The 20,189-nt window shown below is 41.3% G+C and overlaps 1 protein-coding gene across 1 annotated transcript in view; it reads left to right on the plus strand.

Annotated features, from left to right (window-relative positions):
* Window positions 1-3,219: 3,219 nt before the first annotated feature.
* The window catches only part of LOC104492900 (protocadherin Fat 3-like), a gene marked incomplete at both ends in the record, with an annotated part of 41,726 nt that continues 24,756 nt past the window's right edge, over window positions 3,220-20,189 (plus strand). Inside the window, 6 exons of the mRNA XM_010135507.1 lie at window positions 3,220-3,609; window positions 6,086-6,300; window positions 6,938-7,075; window positions 9,681-9,824; window positions 10,373-10,570; window positions 13,012-13,810. Of these exons, the coding sequence (XP_010133809.1) occupies window positions 3,220-3,609; window positions 6,086-6,300; window positions 6,938-7,075; window positions 9,681-9,824; window positions 10,373-10,570; window positions 13,012-13,810 (1,884 nt within the window). The remainder of the gene's footprint in view (window positions 3,610-6,085; window positions 6,301-6,937; window positions 7,076-9,680; window positions 9,825-10,372; window positions 10,571-13,011; window positions 13,811-20,189) is intronic.

Here is a 20,189-nt window from a genome sequence, read left to right on the forward strand (position 1 = left end):
GCCTATAATTCCCTGGGTCCTCCCTTTTACCAGTGCAGGAACCGTGGTGCTGGAGCAATTGTTGACTTTCCACAGGAAACATCTCTGTTATAGTTACAGTAGAATGTACCTTTGTCTCCATAGACACACACTGGCGGACACTTCTCTCTCAGCAGATGGTTGCCCCTGGACTAAAGCATTTTGGATTTCAGTAGAAATAACTTCCTACTTCACCTTTGCCTCATGCCCACTTTGTTTCCAGCCTCAGGTCAGGAAGCTGCGTGGAAACAGTGACATAACACACCACTTTCTTCAAAATGCTCTTTCTGCTGCAGCTTTTCATTGAACTGATTTTCCTCCCAACACGCAAGCATTAAACTCCAGACCCGCAAGACGCTGTGGGTAATGGTTAGCAGGCAGCTGAGATCTGCCTCTGTATTTCTCCTATTCTGCCTCTGCGTTCAGGCTGAAAGCCACCAAGGGTTGGTGTCTGTGAGTGTCCCAGCTCAGGTCCTCTTCCCTGATCTTCTCTTTCTCCTGCATAAAATGGCATTTTCACCTGTAAGAACTTTTGCCCCAGGCTCCATGGGAAAAATAAAACTGTTTTTGTCATCAGCCCAAACTGGTGCAAGATAACTTACATCCCTGGAACTTCTGTATTCCTTTCTTGTTTTCCAGGGAGGAAAAATAAAAGCACTTGCCTTCATGAAGTAACTCTCTCCATTTCTGCCTAAAAATCCCTTAGACTTAGCAACCAGAACACCATAGTCTGCATCTGAACTGTCCCCATTGTAGGATCGTAGCAATCACTTACCAAAAAACATCATTCATATTTTGTTAATTCATCACTTTTAAGAAGTAGAATACAGGAGAGTGGCTGCATTATATATCAGTTAGATTGCAGCCACCGGAGTTATCACTTCCTGTACGTAAACTCACCCTGCAAGGTGTCACATACACTAAATTCTGTCTCTCCTCACTCCCTCTTGCAAGATACTCTTGCTGAAGTTTTGAAGTGTTTCAAGACACAAGGCATGGGTAGGTCATCCTCTTTCTAGCTATTTATGCTTTTAAAGACCATGGCATCTGAATCTTCCATCTTGTGCCAAGGTGTGCTGTAATGAGCACCGAATAGTGGTTTTGCACTGGAGAAAAAGCTAAACCAGACTAAAGCTTTTCTGCAGTCAAATATGTGTGGAAGGTGTGTGTTAAGGCCTCTGCTTCAGAGAAGTATTTAATTCTATGTAGAAAGTGGCAGACGTCAAGAGAGCCTAGTACACTATATTAAATAGCTTTGCAGTTAAAACACGTGTAGTTTGGGTGTTCAACTGCATGCTCTGAATCAGACAAAATCCCCTTTTCCAGCATCCCCAGGGATCAGCTCTAATTACTGGCTCATTAATTATTCTGGTCAAGTCCATCCATTTTTTTGTAGGTGGAAGTTCGAGGAGCATTCCTAGCAGAAGGAGAACCTCCCTGCTGGAAAGGTAGACCAGCCATTCAGAGCCTCAAAACCTTCCACTCTCCAGAAAGTTTTGCACCTTTTTCACCTTTGTCAGTTCGGGTGATTGTAGCTGGCAGGGCATTTGGGTGCATGTGTAAAGAGATTAAATGAAGAAGCGAGCGTAGTGTCCAGCAGGCTGTAAGGTATTCAGTCTAGGTGTTTCAGCACATGAAAGTGTCTCTGACTAGTTTGCGGGCTGAGCTCAGTTCCCCGTCTGTAGGACAGGAGTTACCTCCTCAGCTGCTTTGCCTGTTTTTCTAAAGGAGAGCTCTATTTTTCAATTTGAGGTGCCATGGTGAATAGAGAGATTCTGCTGTGATTGAAAAAACAAGCAAACGAACAAAAACACCACCACCAACACCCGGGTTCATTGTGATACTGTCATTTAAAATTTTCTGTATTTTAAAGACATTTGAATGCTTGAAATACACTCTAGTGTCTCAAGCACTGCATAAAAACTTTATTCCCTGAAGAGGCAAATAGTAATTCCTAACGCTCTCCAAGGAGGGTCTGGGACTTTGTAGTGGCTGTAGCTTTTATGTGCATGTGATTGAAGAAAGAGTCTCCCAGCTCCCCCTTGTGTGGATCCTCTACTCCTGCTACGTCAAGCAGAAAACAACTGTGATTTGTGCTGCTTTTGATCAGACATTTCTACAATGCTTTGCTGCTGGAAAGCAGAATAATGCTGTCAAAAATTTAAATTAACAAAATATGCCTAGAAGGGATTGGTGGGTCTTGTTCGCCTGATTACTGACAGCCTTGTAAAGTCTGATCTCCAACAAAAAGGGCAGCAAATGCTCAAGTGAGAGATGTTAAAAACAGACACTCTCCATTCTAGTGGATCTTTGTGTTTTAGTTATGATGTCTTAGTGAGGCACCCAGGACCAAATCACAAACTCAGCCAGCACCAAGGGAGTTGAATTAGGTCGTATCTGTGTTCACTCTTAATGAGACTTGAAATGGCTGTGCCACAGTAGCACAGCCAGCAACCAAGACCTCCCCTCAGGCCTTATTACTGACAACAACATTAGCAGAGATCTGCATATTCTGCACTGGGTGGATAGGTGTGTGGTGTGTTGGGAAATACAGGCAGCATGTGCAAAACATAGGATATCTTTCACACAAATCAATGTTTGCTCTCAAATTGGGGAAGTGGGGGACTTTCCTTTCTAAAATCTCCATATTCTGGCACCAGTTGTTTGATGCAGCTTTTGTCTAACATATCATATTATGATAATATTTTGCTGCTCCACAGTGGAATCAAGGCAGTTCTGGTAGCAAGTACATTCTGTGCCACCTGATGTATTTTTATGGGTTCATTTTTCCCTTATGTAGGTTTCTATTCCTTCAAGATGTGCTCTGAGACATTTCCAATTTCAGCATTCTGCTTGTCTCATCTAATTCAATTGCAAGTTTTTCTGGGCCAGGACCATATCAGGATTCTGCTTTCAAGTTTCATTACACAGCAGTTCTGCAAAGTGATCTTTTAAAAATGTATCATGATGAGGCGAGGAACCTCATTTATCTACAGGGATTTGACATGTGAGAAGAGTATGTCCTGACCTCCCAAACCTTCAGCAATACCATATTCACAAGCACGCCTACCTCCATGTGCTCCACCCCAGTTGGAAATGATCAGAGTGACAGCAGATTTTGGTCAGGGTTTCCTCTAGATGGGAAGAGGTTGTTGTTTTCTTCATTTCACTTTATCATTTTCACATTTCCTTCTCTTTCAGGTGTGAACAGAAAGGTTACCTATTCCCTGGCAGACTCTGCAAATGGATACTTCTCAGTTGACCGGTCATCAGGAATCATTATTTTGGAGCATCCACTTGATAGAGAACTTCAGTCTTCCTATAACATCAGCGTAAAGGCCTCAGATCAGAGCATTGTGCTGACCTTGTCCTCATTTGCCACCGTTACCATTACAGTGCTAGACATCAATGACAACCCCCCTGTGTTCGAAAGAAGAGATTATCTTGTTACAGTACCTGAAGACGCCTCTCCTGGCACTGAGGTCCTTTCTGTTTTTGCTACAAGCCAAGACATTGGTACTAATGCTGAGATTGCCTATCTCATCAGATCGGGAAATGAGAAAGGGAAGTTCAGGATTAACTCAAAAACAGGTTTGTAAAGTGGCTCTTACTTGTAATGCAAAATGAGAGCATCCGGAAAATGTCAGTGCTTTGGGGAAGACTCTTGGACCAAAAAATTTCCAAGAATAGAGACTCTGAGCTTGTCAGTGTGGAATTAGTTGCACAGTTAAAAACCAATTTTAGGTTGGAGCGTGATGTAAATTACAGTCACACTCAGCTGCCCCAGCTCAAATGGAGAATACTTTTCTCCATTAGTATGTCTGTTGAAGTCAATGTAGATGTGACAACCCATTAGCCAAACTGCAACCCTTACAGTTATGAACACTTGCAGTGTTTACTATCTGGACCTTAGCAAGCATCAGCTATCAGAACCAAATAGCTGGCAGTGCTAACGTGTGATTGCTCTTTATACAAATGTATGCAACTTCTCTGACCTAGGTTGCTCCTGATTTGTGTTGACTGACAATTTGCTTCAGTCATGGTTGGGGTTTTTTTGGTTATATTTCGCAAATTTTGAGAACATGCTGCTGCTTCTCTTCAGGAAATACTAAGAAATGCTACCTTGATTGTGCAAATGGCTCGTTTTCTTTGCATTTCCTTAATGGGAGTTATTTTTTATCCTTACGGAGGTTTTAATCCATCCTCAGTAAGCTATGAGTCTCCTGTAGTGAATCCCCTTATTCTCATAACATTCAAGATGACCAGTAAAAACCTATCATCAGAGCTTGATTTTGAAAGCTGAAGGTAACACTTGTTTGAGTGAAGCTGTAATAACCAGTAACCTGGAAAATCCCCAAATGATGCATCGTGTCATTTACATTACTGTGTGCAAAAATCTCTCTCCATGCTGTGGAGGCCATTGCCTTATGCGTAAGGGACTCAACATAATTGTGTGTTGTCTGTTATCTTCATAATGTTGATTAGTGCTAACAAAATTTAAACATAAATACACCTAAACGGCGATACTTAACTTCACATTTGACAATGAAGCCAAGGAGATAAATCAATAAAAACCCATAATGAAGCTTAATCACACAGGGAAAAAAAAAAGCAAACTATTTATTATTCATTAATGTGTGACAGCTCCATTATTATCGGTTTAGAGGCAGGAGCTCAGTTTCCAGACAGCCAGGTACTGATGTAGCATGCCTGATCAGGGCTTGAAAAATAATGCCCTTCACACTATTTATCAGTGGGAACTCTCTGCTAGCCTCTTGGAAGCTTCGCTTCAGGGCTTCTGCTTCCAGCAAGTCATGCTGAAAGGTAGAATTCATCTGGAGAGAGCCCAGACAAGATTAAGAAGAATGATACAAGGTCTGTAAAATGTGGCTTACCAGGAAAGAATGAAGGAATTGAGGCTATTTAAGCTAGAAAAGAGAAGACATGCTGTTAGTATTCAAGCTTGTAAAAAGCACCTACGAAGAGGAGGGGAATAAACTGTTCTCCCTGCCCAGTCATGAGAAAAGAAGTTGCGAATGGGCTTAAATTGCATTTGGATTATTTCGGTCAAATGATAGGAAGAAATTCCTATCTGTAATGATCACTAAATACTGAAATACATTTCCTAAGAAGGTTAGGAAACCAATGATGTTGGGGATTTATAAGAACATTAAAGATGAATACATTCAAGAATGACTAGATTTAGCTGACCAGCATTGGGCAGCAGTTGGACTAAATGACCTTTAAGCCCCATATAATACCTGCTCTTGATGGGTCTACGTTGAAAAGGATTTGCCTTGCCAAGATTAAAGATTTGCTTTTAAGTCTTTTCTGCCACGCCCAGTATTGCCTCCTTCAAGGCATCACTAGTGATCTGTGCACAACCCAATCGCCTACTCCTGTTAAGGTTATGAGTACGTGGGAAACAAGTGGAGGGCTTGTGTAAAAATCGCTTCTGTCCTAGAGGGGGTCTGAGTGCACAGAGTGAGTCAGGTCACAGAGAGTTTTGATTGTGTGGTGAGGGAACCCAAAATTTATAAATGTGGTTGAGTTGGGAAGTCCCTGTTTAATCACATAAGTCACAGACAACTGATTTCTCAAAGGTGTTCATACCCCATTCATTCGTATTTAATTCATGAGAAGTTAATTTCCTGGGAATGAATTTCTGCTGACTTGTTAGGGCTGATTTCCAGAGTTGGCATCTAGTTCTCCCACAGGCTCTGTGCATGAGCCCAGGCACGTGGGTGGATATGGCCTCCACTTCTCCATCTACAATACTCCTATAATAAAAGCTATTTTCATGAGAAACCATTCATTGCTTCATGCCTTGAGAAGGTCCTTTCTGCAGAGGCAACCCAAGTGCAACTGGCATCATTCTTTAATCAAACCACAGCAGTAAAAACCTGACAAAATATTTTTATTGGATTGGGCAGTGTTACAGTTAGAACAGTGTATTTTGTATGTGTGCCACAGTGATAAATAGCATGTCATACTACAGTCAAATCCCTTAGTCCATAGTATTATTTGGTTTTTGCTGGCTGTTGACATTCCCTCTCTTACTTTGAAGGAGTGATTTCCATTTTTGAAGCTTTGGATTATGAATCATGTAAGGATTTCTACTTAGTAGTGGAAGCAAAAGATGGAGGTACTCCAGCCCTGAGCGCCGTTACAACTGTGAACGTAAACGTGACAGATGTTAATGACAATGCGCCGAAATTCAGCCAGGTGGTCTACAGCGCAGTCATCAGCGAGGACGCTGCCATCGGTGACTCAGTGATAATGGTGAGTGAGGCTTAGGTGGCACGAAGCCCTCTGCCACATGACCTTTAATAAAATACTGCTGCACTGGTTAATAATGATAACCACTGCATCTTGAATCATCCAAACTGTTCTCTAGCCAGTACTCTGCATCTGCTACTGCTTGCCAAGCAGCTGCCAGTTTCCCCCCAAAAGAAAGTACTAGTGGCGCTGACTGTTTCTTTTTAACACTGATACGGTGTCAAAGAGCCGTGGCATGTTGAAGACAGTGCATTTCATGAGTCAGCTAGGAATAAGTGGGTTTCATTGGAAAGGCAGAATTCAACTTTTCAGTGAAATACATAGTATTTGTTTAGTCTGGCATGCAGCGTGACTTACCCCACCTCACAATACTCTCATCTTGGAACTTGTGGATCCAGAAGGTGTTATATGGAATAATAAGATTAAAATATTGTGTATGTTTTAAGGCTAGAATTTTGAAAAGGTCCAGTGGGAGCATTCTTTCAAAAAATGTTTGGCTCGATGCAGTGGAGATGTGCAGTTCAGGTGTAGCTAGTCTGATGGAATATGAAGTCTTACTTTTTGGGGTGTTAAACAATTAATGTGTCATACAGATAGCTTAATATTTGTTTTGCTAATTTTCACTCTTCTTTCCAAAAAGTTGATAGCAGAAGATCTGGACAGTCCTTCCAATGGCCAGATTCATTTTTCCATAGTAAATGGGGACCAAGACAATGAGTTTTCAGTTGATCCTGTTTTGGGACTCGTGAAGGTTAAAAAGAAACTGGATAGAGAAAGGGTAAGACATGTGGGACTTCTTAACTTACAATGACTTACAGATGTGTGTTGATCTCAACTCTGCTGCTCGCTTGTTTTGAAGAAGCTTCTTTTATGCCTTGCAACAATATCAGCTTAAGATGCTCCAACAGGCCTTTCTAATGTTGGTCACTTCTTCCCACCCCAGCCGTATCTACAAACCAACCGCTCTGCTAGCATTCCCACAGCAGCTGAGGCCAGACCGGGGAAAAAAGCAACCCTGGATTTCTCTGGTGGTGCCAGTGGCAGCTGTTGCTGTGTTAATGAGCTGCCTCCTCTCCCCTGCGCGTGCAAGCCCACACGTGCAGCGGTGTGTGCATTGGGGTGATTACAACATACTCCAGATTGTGGCACCAAGCACCGAGCTGAGACCTCAGCCATTAATTAGCGCTCTGCAAAACATGTCACTGGGGAGGTGATGCTATGAAGTGGCCAGGCTGTACCAAAAGTGAAAGTGTGCTTCATTAAACAGATTCTGCTGCTTTGTTTGCTCACCAAATTATTAATTCAGGGTGATTTATCACCATTTTGCCGTAGCTTGGAAACAACAGCTTTTGGAAAAAAACAAACGCAGTTGCCTGTGCTACTAGCAGGGCCGGGGAGTGCTACCTGGCTTCAAAAGTCTTGCAACCCATGAAGAAATTCATGCCTCCTGCCTCCGAGCAATGCATCCACGGAGCTGGGGAAGCTCGTTGCTAACCTTAGAACATGGGTTCAGCTGGAAGAGCTCTCCACTGGAAGCAGGGCTACTGTTTAAAACAGTGGCAAATACCTTTCTGTATTATCACAAAGGCAGGATTAAATTGTCAGTGTTTGGTGGCAGAATGACTTTACCGCAGACTGTCAAGGACAGGGAAGTAACAATGGCTCTGTGTGTTACAAATTTGTGGTGATATATTTCTCTTAAGTGGCACAGGCTTAATTTCTTAATGTGATTTTGTTTAGTTTCTGAAGTGCAGTCATGTGCAACTACATTCGGACGCACACATTTACGCCCACCATTAAACACGTGTGTACATGTTTACTGCCAGTTCTGTTAGATCTGCATTTTCCAAAAAGTTTTCCTTGCTTAAAGTAAGCTGTGATACTGACTTTTTCTTTGCTTCCTTGGCACATTTCCTGGACACGGGTGTTTGTGACCCCCTCAGGGAAAATGGTACATGATGCCCCATCTGCTGTAGATCCCCAAAGGCAGTGCTGACTCCCAGGTTTCGGTGGTTTAAGGAAACCCATTTCCAGAGCTGTAATCACATAGAAACCATGACTTTTGCCATCTTTCTTTATGGGATACATTGAAATCAAAGCAAACACACAGAAATTTGGAGAAGATCCCACATGACTGTCAGTCTCTTTAGGAGTAAATTAGTAGAAATTATACTTCAAAAAAAAAAATTCTCTGCCTCAGTTTCTTGATTTTCCATAGTTCAGGATTCTTCTTCCCTCCTGCATCTCCACTAAACCACAGCCCTTCTGCTCCCTGCAACCCCCCAAAACTGTTTCCTCTTTCTTTAGGGAGGTCCCATGTCCCAGAAGAGCACCCTTGTTTCGTACACCTAGTCTGTATTCCTCCCCACTACCAAAATGGCTTTTATTTTTCAAATGGCTTTGGATTTCCTCCTTGAAAAAGCCTCTTTAACATTACATTGTTCTCCTCTTCAGGGACATGCTTTACCCCTCCCCAGCTCTGCACCAAGAGGCTGGAGCAGGGTGTTTTATCTGGCCCTTTGCTCACTCCAGTGCAGAAGGGTTCACAGGCAGATGTGTCAGCAGCTCTCCCTGGGGAGCCAGAAGCGATGTACAGTAAAAAGCAGTTGTAAGAGGTTAAGGAGGCCAACATAAGGATACAGTTCATAAAATCAAACTGCCATCCATAAGCTGTGCGTAGACAGAGCTTTTGCAAATTGTCACATACACTCACGCCTCACACACTGGCACATGCGTGTGTAGAGGGCCCACGGGTGATGCACTGAACTACCCACACCGGGGTGAATAGTTTGTGTCTGGTGCAAACAAGTAGGCTCAAAAACCTCATCTTTTACAGAATGGTGGGTAATAGCCTGTTGCTACACAGACTGTTGTCTCTAGTAGTCCCAAATGTTTTCCACTGTGTCTAAGCCAAATGCCTGTGAACTTTTTCTTGGTTCTCCATCACTGTGTTAGAAACACTGTGTCAAACTGAGGTTGGCTCTCATAACCCATTTATATAATATCCTAGAAACCAACCATAAGATAAATAGAATCAGGTCACACATCCCTAGGAGAGATGAAAATGTTAGCTACAGAAGTAATGGCTGAGCTTGGATATTATCCATTGTTTATTTTTTGTCTGCCCCTTCTGTTTCAGGAATGCATCATCTGCTGTAGTTATTTTAATACAGTGAAGCTGTTACGTTTATTGATAGCCTTATAAAACAGAAGTTGGGACACAGTGTGGCAGTAAACAGGGTAATGTTATACTCAAGGCAGGGAAGGTAATGAGGCCAAACAGCTTTCCTTAGAATATGGTTGGAAGTGCACTGGATGTAAAGAACATGAGTTAAACTTTAGGACTGCTTTCGCGATGATTTAGTGTTTTCACCTTTTTGCAGATATCTGGTTATTCATTAGTTATCCAGGCAAGAGACAGTGGCACCCCTCCTTTGTCTTCATCTGTGACAGTCAACGTGGACATATCTGATGTGAACGATAACAGCCCTGTGTTTACTCCAGCAAACTATACAGCCGTAATTCAAGTAAGTTTATCCTGCACATCAAAAACTTCTCTGACTTTTAAAATTCAAAACCATTTGGTTTTAGTTAAGTAGCTTTTGATGATTTATCTACAAAAGATGTATCAGATGAGCTTATTTAAAGGAAAGTATAAACACACCTTCAAGTCTTTGATGGGTTTCTGTTTGCTGAGGCTCCTTAACCTTAGCATCTGCCACACGTTTTACCATTCACCCCTGATGCGCCAGGTACTCTGGCTTCAAAAGGTCTGAGCTGGGATGACTTTGCACTTCTTATACACCTTGCTGAAGATGTCAGTCTTAATGGTTGGTCAGTCCTGCTCAGGCACAGTATCAGACTGAGTTCACTGGTTTCTGGAGAGGTGGTGGGTACCGCTATCTCTGCTACCAGTCCATGGGGCATAGCAGTGTCAAATAAACACTGCTTGTGAAATGCTGTCTTGGGCAAAGAGCATTTACTTGAATATTCTCAGTAGTGAAATGCGGTATTTTATGATTGTGAGATGTATCATTTTAATCCTTTTCTTTATACACTGTGTATATGTGTAAAGGAAAATAAACCAGTGGGCACAAGCATTTTGCAGCTGGTAGTGACAGACAAAGACTCTTTTCACAATGGCCCCCCTTTTACCTTCACCATCCTCACTGGCAATGAAGAGGAGGAGTTTACGCTGGACCCTCACGGTGTCTTGAGGTCTGCAGTCATCTTCAAGCACATGGTTGCAACTGAATATGTGCTCTGCGTGCAGGTATGGCTTGATTTTTGCATCTGAAAAAAAAACCCTTCGTAGTGGTAGGTCATCTGCACAGTGCCTGTATGAGTCGGTTTTAATTGACTCTATTCAATGAGTAAATACCAAGCATTCCAGTTTACCAGTCTGCAATATGGTGTATTTCCTTTGATGTCCTCAAACCTAATTTCATATAAATACAAATAGGTAGCCAGCCACCTTCCCAATTTCCTCTGCATGAAATGGATTTTCTGAGCAGTGGCTGTTATGATTTAAGATTTTCATCTCTTTTTTTCCTGTAGCTAAGCGAGGAAAATAAGCAAAAATGCATTATATACATATAAATACACCAGGGAATGAGTGACAGCAAAATATTGTTCTAGGAAGGAAAATCACTTCTGCTTTTAAGTCATAAATTTAATCATAAATTTTTGGAAGCCTACCAAGAATTCATGAAATCACATTTCCAAGGTCAACTTAGCTTTTAAAGAGTGTGAAAATAAGATGTGCAATAGAAGTCCAGCTCAAACTTAGCTTTAGAGTCATTGTTGAGGAACCTTGTCACCAGGGTAATTTTTAATACAAAAAAGTGTAAATCCTAAAGTAATTTGTCCACATTTCTCAGGCCTGCCAGAGAAAATGTAGTAGGGTTCAGTAAATATGCAAGTCTAGAGAATGAACTACATCTCTTCACTGACATGGCACATGGTCCTGTAAGCTAAGTCTGCAGTGGAGGCTTCCTCCACTTGCTTTGCTGGGATTGATTTCTCCAAATACAGCCTGTCTGTTCCTTTACAAGCACATTTACTGCTGTTCATAGCAGTATGGAATACAAGCTCTGATGCTAATTAACAGTTTAAAACAAAGGAAAGTTTTACAAGTTTGCTATTTAATATTCCTGAAACCTATTTTTAGAGCCTTGTGGGAAAATAAAAAAAACTTGAACTTTCGTTCATACCATGCCTTCATCCTAAAATATTCTTTGCTAGCCAGAGTTCCAGTATAGCCAAAATTGGGCATGAAAGCTAAATTTAAGCAGCATCCTCTAGCTGTATAGATCCAAGAACATTACAGAAATGAAATGTTAGACAGACCACAATGTTTGGGGTGCACCAACATGTCCAGAAAACCACGCTGTTGGATTGCAGAGGCCTAATTCCTCCCAGAATTATTTTCTTTAGGGATTTCTGCACTGACAACATATTTTATAGTTTCCTGATGTGTATAGTTGATAGAAATGTTTCTTTCCATTCATTTGTGCCAGAGTGCTGCTTTCTTCTTTGCACCATCAGATTCTGCCTCTGTGTTAGATTTATTAAAAAGTACTGTTAAAATTGAAAGTGGAACGGGGTGCAATCTTTGTGCATGTACCTGTGTATGTGTGTCCGCATATACATAAAATCTTTTTTAAAAAATACTCCACCCAGACCTTTTAGGAGGATGAATGATTTTCAAAGTGTTCTAGAGTTCCTAATCTCTCCCTAGCAATGTCCATACTACTGTTGCCATCCTGCCTTTTTTTTTCCTTCAGCTTCTAAATTTTCCTCCTGATGTCCACATACAAAGATCTTTGAATGTGCACTACATCTCTGCCAGCGGTAGTTTAGTCTGGAGCAAATAGATGTGTGGAGCAGTATATCTTAATAGAGACTTCAATGAAACGCTTTTCTTAGTGCAGGAAAGGACACTGATTCAAGTTTGTACACCCTTCTGTCAAGATGGCCTTGGATTTTTTGTCGTACTTGCTCTTTTAGTCTCTATAAAAAAGTGCAAGTGATAGTATCATATATGCTCTAGGTCATACAGTCATCGGTCCAAGTGCAGCGCTGCTCTCATATTTTATCGTTAGTAACAGCGTGAGCACCCTATTTCATTCCTGGAGAGTGATAAATATTATTTATTTCAAGCATGTTTCTTGATTGCTTCAGGTAAAGTAGTACAGAGCATTGCAGAAGAACTCTGAACTCCCTCACTTTCACACAAACTAATCAGGGTCTGAAACACTTTGGAGCACACCAAGCAATGCAGAAACTGATGCTGGTATTTCACTGGGCTTCAGTCTCTTTTCGAGGGTAGAAGTCAGCCCAAACTCCATTTGGTGCAGAATATACCACATTCAAATGGCTCTGTTGTGAAGAGGACAAGTGATAGCTGTGGGATCCTGGGAACATTTCAGTTTGAGTAATGAGACATTGTGCTGACACATTTCTCTCTGCAATCCACTTAGATGAGATATCTGTGCTTCCCTAAAGGGTTTCTAAGTTCTACTGCTAGAAATGGCTGAGGCATTTCTTTACATATGTATTTTGCAAATGCATTTGGGAAGTTCTTTTGAGAGATCTTCACAATTCCTGATGCTGTGAAAATACGTATTTTCAAGAAGTTGAGGTTGTTGGCTGTATTATATGTGTGTTTTATTTCGGGTTCTATTTTTATTTTTTTTTTCTAAATTACATCAGGCAAAGGACTCTGGGAAGCCTCAGCAGGTTTCCCACACCTACATTCAGGTGAGGGTTATTGAAGAGAGCATTCACAAACCGACTGCCATTCCACTGGAGATTTTCATTGTCACCATGGAAGATGATTTTCCCGGGGGAGTCATTGGGAAAATTCATGCCACAGATCAGGATGTGTACGATGTCCTCACGTACACGCTAAAGTCAGAGCAGAAAAGTTTGTTCAAGGTCAACAGCCATGATGGGAAGATCATTGCCCTTGGAGGACTTGATAATGGCAAGTATGTCCTAAATGTCTCTGTCAGCGATGGCCGGTTCCAGGTACCCATCGATGTTGTGGTCCACGTTGAGCAATTGTTACAAGAAATGCTGCAGAACGCTGTCACCATCCGTTTTGAGAATGTTTCCCCGGAAGACTTTGTGGGCCTTCACATGCATGGGTTCAGACGTACCTTGCGAAATGCAGTGCTCTCCCAAAAACAAGACAGCCTGCACATCATCAGTATTCAGCCGGTGGCAGGCAGCAATCAGCTCGACATGCTGTTTGCAGTTCAGATGCACAGCAGTGGTTTCTATAAGCCTGCCTATTTGATTCAGAAGCTTACCAATGCAAGGAGACACTTGGAAAATGTGATTCGTATTTCTGCTATCTTGGAGAAGAATTGCTCTGGACTGGATTGTCAGGAGCAACACTGTGAGCAAAGTCTATCTATTGATTCGCATTCCCTGATGACCTATAGCACGGCACGAATTAGTTTTGTGTGCCCCCGCTTTTACAGGAATGTGCGCTGCATGTGCAATGGTGAGTACCGCTCCCGCTTCCCCTCCCGTCTTCGCGCATTATGCGATAGGATTGGTTTTATTCCTCTGATGCAGATTAGAAGGGGCATTTCAATTCAGTCCGTTAAAGCACAACTGGCTGATGTATTGTGGGAATTGATTTCTCAGGCTTGGGAAGAATTGTTCATGTTTACTGATGTAAATGGAAGTTGATGAACTTTGGCCTTTTACGACAAAGACTGCTTTCCTGGAGGCTCCATAATCAGAGCCATCAACCAACTTCCAGGGGAGGGAAAAGAAGGGGAAAGGAGACGGAGGGATGTGGTTTCCCACCCCTCGGTGCCATCACTGCGATAAAAACTGGAGTGTGACCGTAGCAGAGGAGTCTCTGAGGAAAAGGACCCCTGACCTGTGCAGTGCAGGTGGAAAGGTCTTTTCCAGTCCTGTTTTTTGCGGGAAAGCATGGAAACCAATGAAGTAATTTTATTAAGTCACTTCAAACAAGCACTATTCCTGACCTTTAATGCTACAGTAGGTGGCAGGGTGGAGTTTTGGCTGGGTTGCAGGCTGTTCCATGTTTTGGCAGAGATTTGACACGGGCATATATGACGAATAGACTTGAGAGCCAATCTTCACTATGATTCTGCACTTGGAGTATAAAACCTCAGGCAGTTATAATAATAGTTCTGTTTCTTTTGTTTGCCAGGCTATTTGCTCCTCATTCCACTTCATTTAAGAGTGGAGAAAAAAGCTACTGTAAAATCAATACATCAAAGTCTCCCTCATCTTAAGCACACATGCACACGTACGCACACACAGAGCAGTACAAGAATTCAGCAGCCATGTCTGTCAGTAACCAACCTTTGTTTCGGCAGCAGTCAGCAGGACTTTGTGTCTTACCAGCGACTTCAGTGGGGATGAAAATAGGCATAAATTGTGTAAAACCAGAAATCATTGTCTCCGGCACATGAATAATAATGCCATAGAGGTTCGGTTCTGTAGAAATATCAGAATTCTGTATCTGAGGTATTTTCATGTACATTCAAGAACAGACTGGTCATTTTTTTGTCAGTGTTTTGTTACATGTGAAAGGATTTTCACAGGTTTAAAAGAGACAATGCTGCAATATCCTCCAGATGAGTCCAGGAGCCAGTGCAGGAGCACTGTCTGCAAAACATTTCTGTATTCTCTAAGTCACAGCTTTGTTTCGTTTTGTACCAAGAAATCACAAATCTTCATCTCCATGGGGATAGTGATAGCCCTTGCTGTCAGAAATTGGTTTTCTGGCAGCCAAAATTTTCACTGTTTATAATTTCATTTCACTACCTATTGAAGTCAATAATGATGTATTATTCCCTTCAGATACTAATAGTAAGTGGATCTGCCTCATAATTGCTTAGCTGAACTCCAAAAAAAAAAAGGACTTTGCAACGCTGTACAGTTCTGATCCAGCAGCTTTCTCTCTTTCCTCCCTGCCCAGCAAGTTTGCACTGGAAGCATAAAAATTCAGCAGTTCCCGAATTTTTCTGTCATGTACCAGTCACTCCACAAAATGTATGGCAGGCTGTCAGAAGGGCACTGTGGTTCCGCAGCCCGCCTGTGGTCCCTAGCCTCTGTACCATTTATCATGGCCTCGAAGACTGCTGTATGGGAACGGTTGCAACTGGCAGCTCGTCCTGGTCCATCTGGAAAGCTGGATGGGTTCCCACAGCTCCCATTTGGGTCACTGTGTGCTGATTCCCCAGAGGCGATCCACAAGACTTGGGGGTGGGGAGATGCATGTCTGGTCCACCATCCAGCCTGTAAGAGAAGTGTCCAGAGCTGCTGATTTAAGTATCGCTACCAGAGAGGTGAAAGTTCCGGTGCCTATTACTTGCAGAGAGATAACAGATCTTTGTGGGAAATAAAAAAAAAACCCACGCTTTGCCCTTCTCTGCATTAGCTAATGCTTCAGCTTCTTCTACTGTATTTAATTAACAGAAACACAGTAACTGTCTTGGTATTTAGGTAAACACATAGACAGATGCTGTGTGTTATTACATAGAGGGTAAGACAGACTTCTGAAAGTATATTAGTTAGAGAATGTGTCTTTAATCAGTAGTTCTTGTACATGCTCATAAATGTGTCAAGTCAGGAAAAGCGCACAAAATGCTGGAATAAATTCATTTGGGCTTGTTTAACAAGACAGCATTAGCAAGATATTATCAGCATAATAAAAATGTTATACTTTGTTACTGGGCTTCTTTCATGATCCCAGCCAGTAAATATTAATAACATGAATTATGACAAAGCCATTAAAATATTGCATATGTTTCCAGAGATCTGATTCAATTATGACCCAGAAAGCTTGAGTTTGAACTAATTCACTCGTTCTTGAAATATGTATCATACTTGGAGTGTTTTCCCTGCTGGCAGATGTCACAGATATGCACAATTTATGCATGCCAGCTGTGCATAGCTTACCTAGATTACCTGTGTGAGCAAACAGAGTTATCTAACAGGAAAACGCAGGGTGACTTCAAAGCAGGGCGTGGGTGTACTTCAGAGGGTCAGCAGCTCAGCTCTGGAAGGGTAAGTTCGAAAGTTCACGTGCATCAATCTAAGCTTTAAAATCAATAAAATTGAACTAAAGAGTTTTCGAATAACAAACTGTCTTCTTAGATTTCTGACTCATCTGCTTGTGCTTGTATGAAAAATGTTGTTAACAGACTGGGCTTTGTTTCAGTGTGGCTGTAGGGGCTATGCAATTGCCAGTCTCCCATCACATGACATGAGGTATGCAAACATCTGTCAGTGCTTATGGGAAATAAAGATAGGAGGGCTGGAATAAATATATTCATGTAAAATAGTTCTCATGACATTCTCATTTTTCAGAAGCAAAGATCTATTCTGTATATTTATTTTTTCATGATGCAAATGAAAATATTTCTTCTGTGTTGAGACAAAGGTGCAGGGAAGAAGCAGGTTTTCTTGGGACTACTTTGCAGTGGAGCTGTTCCGCATTGTGATCTTACACGAGTGAGGTTACATTAATATGTTTATGGGAGAGGGATGGATTGAAATCATCTTGACAAATGTGGGTATATGTCTACAGATCAGCTGGCCACTCCAGGCCCCATTTGCAGACAGTGGAAAGAATGAGGTATTTTTAATGATGTGATACATCTCTCCCTAGATGTCTAAAATCAGTCGGATGAATCATGCCCTAAAGTTAGATGAGATGAATTCCATTTCAAGTGTTTAATACGGCTCTGGCTTAATAATTTGAAAGAATTTTTCTAATCGACCCAGAAGTGTTCAGCAAAAGTGCAGACACTCACATCCACATTATTTAATCAAGTGCATAACAGCCTTGGACCTCTTTCTCGTGAAACCAGGCAATTCAGACTTTATGGGACCACTTCTAGCTTTTGTGGATGTTCTGACGAAAGGAAATCATAGATTGTGATGATCTACTATTAATATAGGACCTAATCTCCAGAGATGGCTTGTATCCTCAGCTCCACAGAGAACACTCTGCCTCTTAATAAGCGTGAGTTGCAGGATTGGGCATCAGGAACCCAATTTTCAGGAAGCACACACATACTAATGAGCCTTGACTTGTCCTGGCAAGGTAGCCAGGAAAGTTGAAAAAGGTGTTCTGTCTGTGCTTGGGAACAAAGAGCCGTAGATAAATTTGATAGATTTGATTTGGCTGCAGTCCTTTCAACACTGCACTTGTGTAAGGAGAGGTATTTCTCCATGCAAATATCCCCCATTTTAAGGCCCATGCTGAGAATGTGCAATCTCGTATAAAACATGGGAGAGCTGAAGCATGAAGTGGGAGCATGACTGTGGAATTGGAATGAGTGGGAATTACTATCTATCACTAAGAGGTCTTAGGGGAAGCTGAGATCAAGGAATGTGTGGAAGAGGCCAAATGTCTCCAATCTTCTAAAAATGGGAGAGAATATGATTCGCTAGGACAAACTCTGTGACACTAAGTTTTCCAGGGCACCCGGGCTAACTGAAACCCATGGCTGACTTGTGCAGAAACAAGTCTGTTGTGCTTGCACCGCTATGTACACAGAAATCATTGCTTACAATACCTGGTCACTGTGCTCCAAAAATAAAAACAAATTTCAGCTTGTGAGATGACAGTCTTCCTTCCTCACTAAACTAATTATTATATTGTTTAAAAGTAACAGTTTGGAGTTTGCTTTACATGCTTTCTGTGACTGTGGTCAAGCTTTCTGCAGGCAAGAGTAACAGACTCTTTTTTTAGTATTAATACGAATTCAGGAGAATGGGCTTACAGAAAAACACCAAATATCACAAGGCTCAAGATAAAATTGTTGAAGCACTCAATTTTCAAAATATACAGGAAATGATCCTTCTTTGGAGGGACAGAAATTAAATAAATGTTTCATTTTGCAATGGAAGAGTATTCTCTTCTTCAGTATACTACTAGTAGGGAGATTGTAATACTGTTGCCTTCTTTTAGGGAGTTAAACTGAAACTGATCTATCAAAATCAAGTAGGTCTATTCCATCTTTTGCTGCCACGCACTGGTTGATGCTAGCTCATGTGTCCCCATGCTACCGTGTAGAGAACAGCTTTATTAATACTAATGTGAGTTTCAAGGGAATGCCATGGATCGTCTGAACTTGCCTACAGAAAAGAAAAGATCAATTCAAATCTTTATTTCTTGAATCTCTTATTGGATGGTAAATAGACTGCTCTTTGGAGTGGAAATGCAACATTAGAATAATTTTATTTAAACTCAGGCTGTAAATCCTTGATGTGGACAACATAACCTTGAACAATTTCACTATTTTGCTCCGTATAGTTGTGAAATCAGCCTGAAAATGCATGTTAGCTAGGGTAATGCAATAATGCAGATTTGTGGCTTATGTACTCATAACCATACAGACAGGCATAAAGCATTTCTTCTCCCAAGTCTGAATATTTTAAAAATTCTGTGACTGCTACAAAATCCTGCTGCAGCAGGATGAATAAAAAGTTGATTTGCTTGTAGTTTACCAGAAGAACTGTTCCTGGCCTGCCAGAATAAGCAGTTCCTTAGTGTATCTGTGCAGCTGCACTAAATACATTAGATCCTTTCTGTACATTTTTTGACTTGGAAGGATGACTCTGAAGTATAACTCAGAGACTGAATCAGCTGAAAAAACTGGCAGAGATGGATAACAAAGTACGCTATTGCTTTATTTCTTCATGTCAAAGATACAGTCATAGGTCAGGGGATGTGAAGACTTGTAAAGCCACGTTTGGAAATCTCAGCGCCCTTTTGTGTTGCACTTGGACAAGCTGTGGGGCTGTTGACCAAATGACTTGTCTGTCAGCTACGCAGAGGCTCACTTGAATTACAGCCTCACAAAAGGTTTAAGTGTGTTCAGAGAAGAGATATACTCTGCGTACAGCAGAATGCTGTGTATTTGTCACATAACAATGAATTAAAATAGCTGAAACAACCAGGTAGGAAATACAAGGCAGCCTATAGAATATTTTGCCAGCTGTTATAACTTCAGAAATAATTGTTATTTGCCATTCAGTTCCAAGGAATGTGGGGTTTTTTCCTAAACAAACCCAAAACTACAGAAAACATCATATTATCTGTTAAATTCTGCAGGCATTATGTTTAAATACAATAGAGTTCTCTGGTGCAGAACCCTATTAAATGACATTTATTTCTTGAATCTATAGGAATTAAAGTGTGACTGTGTATTGCAGCTGTTATTCCTGTTAATGTTACCTTCTGAAGTGATTAATAAAGATTGCCATGCTTCATTTTGTAGCAGCGCTACAGGCAGTACTGTAAATCGTTTACTGCATAGACCTCTCAAACAAATGTTTGACAAAGGAGGGGAGGATGTTAAAGATTAAATTCACGGTGCTGTACATCAAGCAAGACTGACATTTACAGTCATTGCCATATTTGTAGTCAGTCCGTGTCCACTTTGAAACCTACAGCGGTAATTTTTCTTTTTCCAGAAAATACTTACAGTACCAGGTAATTTCAGCTATACTTACTATGAGCCCTGCTCAGCTTGTTCTAAAGCGCGAGAGCAGTATGTTTATTTCTTTCATTAATTCAGGAGATATACTCTGTGACAGGTTGATTTCTTCCTTTATAAATTGTAAATGAAATACATATGCTCAAAAAAAACCCCACAAACGTAGTTTTTGAATATCATATGGGTCCGGCAATAAATTCAATATTGAGAATTCCAATATTCAGAACGTGAAGGTTAGGAATGTGCTGACTTTTTATTAAAATCATCACCTGCATGTATTAAGTAAGTTAATTTGATAAGCAAATCAAGAGACCCCTGCCCCTTCCAGCAACTGACTTTCACTCTGTTCAAGGTCTGGCTTGACATCAACAGAAGCAAGGGCCGGAG

The sequence above is a fragment of the Buceros rhinoceros genome, unplaced genomic scaffold (assembly GCF_000710305.1).
Source record: "Buceros rhinoceros silvestris isolate BGI_N320 unplaced genomic scaffold, ASM71030v1 scaffold46400, whole genome shotgun sequence".
NCBI classification, from domain to species: Eukaryota; Metazoa; Chordata; class Aves; order Bucerotiformes; family Bucerotidae; genus Buceros; species Buceros rhinoceros.